Source organism: Clupea harengus, chromosome 9 (assembly GCF_900700415.2).
Source record: "Clupea harengus chromosome 9, Ch_v2.0.2, whole genome shotgun sequence".
NCBI lineage: Eukaryota > Metazoa > Chordata > Actinopteri > Clupeiformes > Clupeidae > Clupea > Clupea harengus.
This window is the reverse complement of record NC_045160.1, coordinates 26,379,458-26,381,749: the sequence shown is the minus strand read 5'-3', so window position 1 is coordinate 26,381,749 and position 2,292 is coordinate 26,379,458. Positions and strand designations below refer to the sequence as shown.

General features: G+C 47.3%; 1 protein-coding gene across 1 annotated transcript in view; it reads right to left on the bottom strand.

Moving 5' to 3' along the window:
- Positions 1 to 2,292, bottom strand: part of ptgir (prostaglandin I2 receptor) — a 45,504-nt gene continuing 43,212 nt past the window's right edge. Inside the window, exon 3 of the mRNA XM_012826929.2 lies at positions 1 to 2,292. This exon is cut by the window's right edge and continues 165 nt beyond it. Within this exon, the coding sequence (XP_012682383.2) occupies positions 2,158 to 2,292 (135 nt within the window). The 3' untranslated portion in view covers positions 1 to 2,157.

The following is a 2,292-nucleotide window of genomic DNA, read 5'->3' as shown; positions in this document are numbered from 1 at the left end:
GTGTGTGATTGTGAGGCACTGGCTTCATTTGCCTTCACATCTATTACTTTGGCAGATTGGAATTTGGAATCGGAATTTTCCAGACAGCAGCCAGGGTAACGGAGTGGACTATTGCGGCGTGGTTCTCCTGCACGTGCCATTGTTCTGCTCCGTAAGCGCTCCCGAAACAGCGGGAGGGGCTGCAACAAACACGACCAAATAAGGGTAGCGATAACCTCATCTGGTTGGTCAACTTTGGAATGGCCCCTTCGACATTAATTGGCTGACGGTAATCTTCCCAAGAACATGCATGCACGTCTCCCAGTCATGTCAAGCTGTGGTTTTGTGGAATGACTGGCGCTTGTGGAGCGGATGCCGTTGGGATGGTTGCTAATCCGGGGGGTTGACACACACAGCCAGTGTTTGGGAGGGTCACTGGTTCGCTTGATTTAGAGCTCTGGTAGTACATCATTATATACACACAATGATAATATATACATGTTTTGCTTTGTAGCTGGCCGTAGTCCCGGGACGCCTGCCTGGCCTATTGGCAGGGTAAGGCAGGTGTCAATCTCCTAGAATGGAGAAGTGGGGTGAGTGACAGCTGTCAGTCATCCCAGTGGGCTCCTCCCAAACTTTGTTTAAGAAAACCATCATTTAGTGCAGATCAGCGGTCAGAAGGAGGACACATTTGTTTTCTTAAAGCCCTATACATACATACATCCCACAATGACAAGAGTCATGTTACAGGGAAGCCACATCACTACAACAACAAAGTAAACATCGATTTGAACATTGAAATGAAAAAATGTCTAACAGACAACTCCACACACTGTTTTTCACGTTACTCGTTTGTCAATGTTTACACACAAAAGAGGCAGAATAAACCGTGGCAACTGAGTCCCATCCAGCTTATCACAGTATGCTGTGCAATATTAAACTTCATGCTTTCGCAGTGCAGGAAATCCCAACGACACAAACACCATCCTCACATCTAGTGGTACACATACACATACATGCAGTGTTTTTGTTTGTTTGTGTGGGCTTTTTTTTTTCAGTGGATTCACTATTGAAGTGCTAATTTCAAACACAGTTTGAACATAACATTGCCTCAAAATGACCTTTAGCTGTCTCTGTCCTTTCCCATGAAATGGACTGAACTATGAAATGGTTTCTGATACACCCCCATAAAAACATTCAATTGGTTTGGTCTGTATATATGGTACAGACATTCTGGTGTGGTCGTCAGCCTGTACGTAAGAGGGTGTTTTGAAGAGTGTGGAATGTGTGATTAGAATGTTGGGAGTTCCATTCGATGATGCAATACGAATATGAAATACATGACCATGGTCAGTTTGAATTCTGGATCTGCACAGTAGAATTCTAGAACATTTCAATTTGGTGTTGGCCAGTTAGCAGCCAACACAGTTATTACAGGTTGACCAGCAAATTACACTCTTCTTTCCACTTCCCCTTCAGCCTTCCTCATGTGGTTTCACACACACACACACACACACACACACACACACACACACACACACACACACACACACACACACACAGTGCCATGCTTGTGACTGAAAGCTTGAGTGTGTGCCCAAGCCATGTCAGTTCAGTGATGGCTGAGGCACTGTGCCCGGTCAGATGAAGCCGTTTGAAAGCACTGGACCTTAGACCCTAGCTGTGCTGGGGTGACTCCACAGTCTTTTGTGTCCCTGTGTGCTTGGATCCATTCCTGTGTTTGCCGAGACGTAATTATTTGGTGGTTTGTGGACAAAAGGATCAGTCAGTTTCAGACCAGACTGCAGAAACTGCTGAATGTTCAACCAGTGCATTTCATCAGTGCATTCGTTCCAAAGGCTGAAGAGTTTGAGTTCCGCTCCAAAAGCAACACAACAGTTGCATCCCTGTCTGGGCCTTTAGCCACAACATACAGTCCTTTTCATCGAGTCGACAATCACAGAATCCGCTCCATTTTCATCGAGTCTAGAATCACAGAATCCGCTCCATTGTTTTGAAAGCTAAGAGATGCCAGAGGTGGCGTCAGTACATTCATGTTCTGTGATACGGTCCTCACCCAGGCCTCCTTGGCCAGTTTGGGTTGAATGGCGTTCTAAATGGGCTGCCAGCAGCAGTTCTTGTGAGTCACCTGTCACCTTTGAACCTCGACCCTTGACCTCAGGGTCTGCTGACTGCTGGGGCGGGCAGGTGTCGGCCTTGGCCTACAGGGTGTCGGGTGCTGGGCGATCTGGCCTCGCTGACCTCCAGCGGGAGCGAAAGCGCGGTGTGAGCGGTGGTCTTGACGGCGTTGCC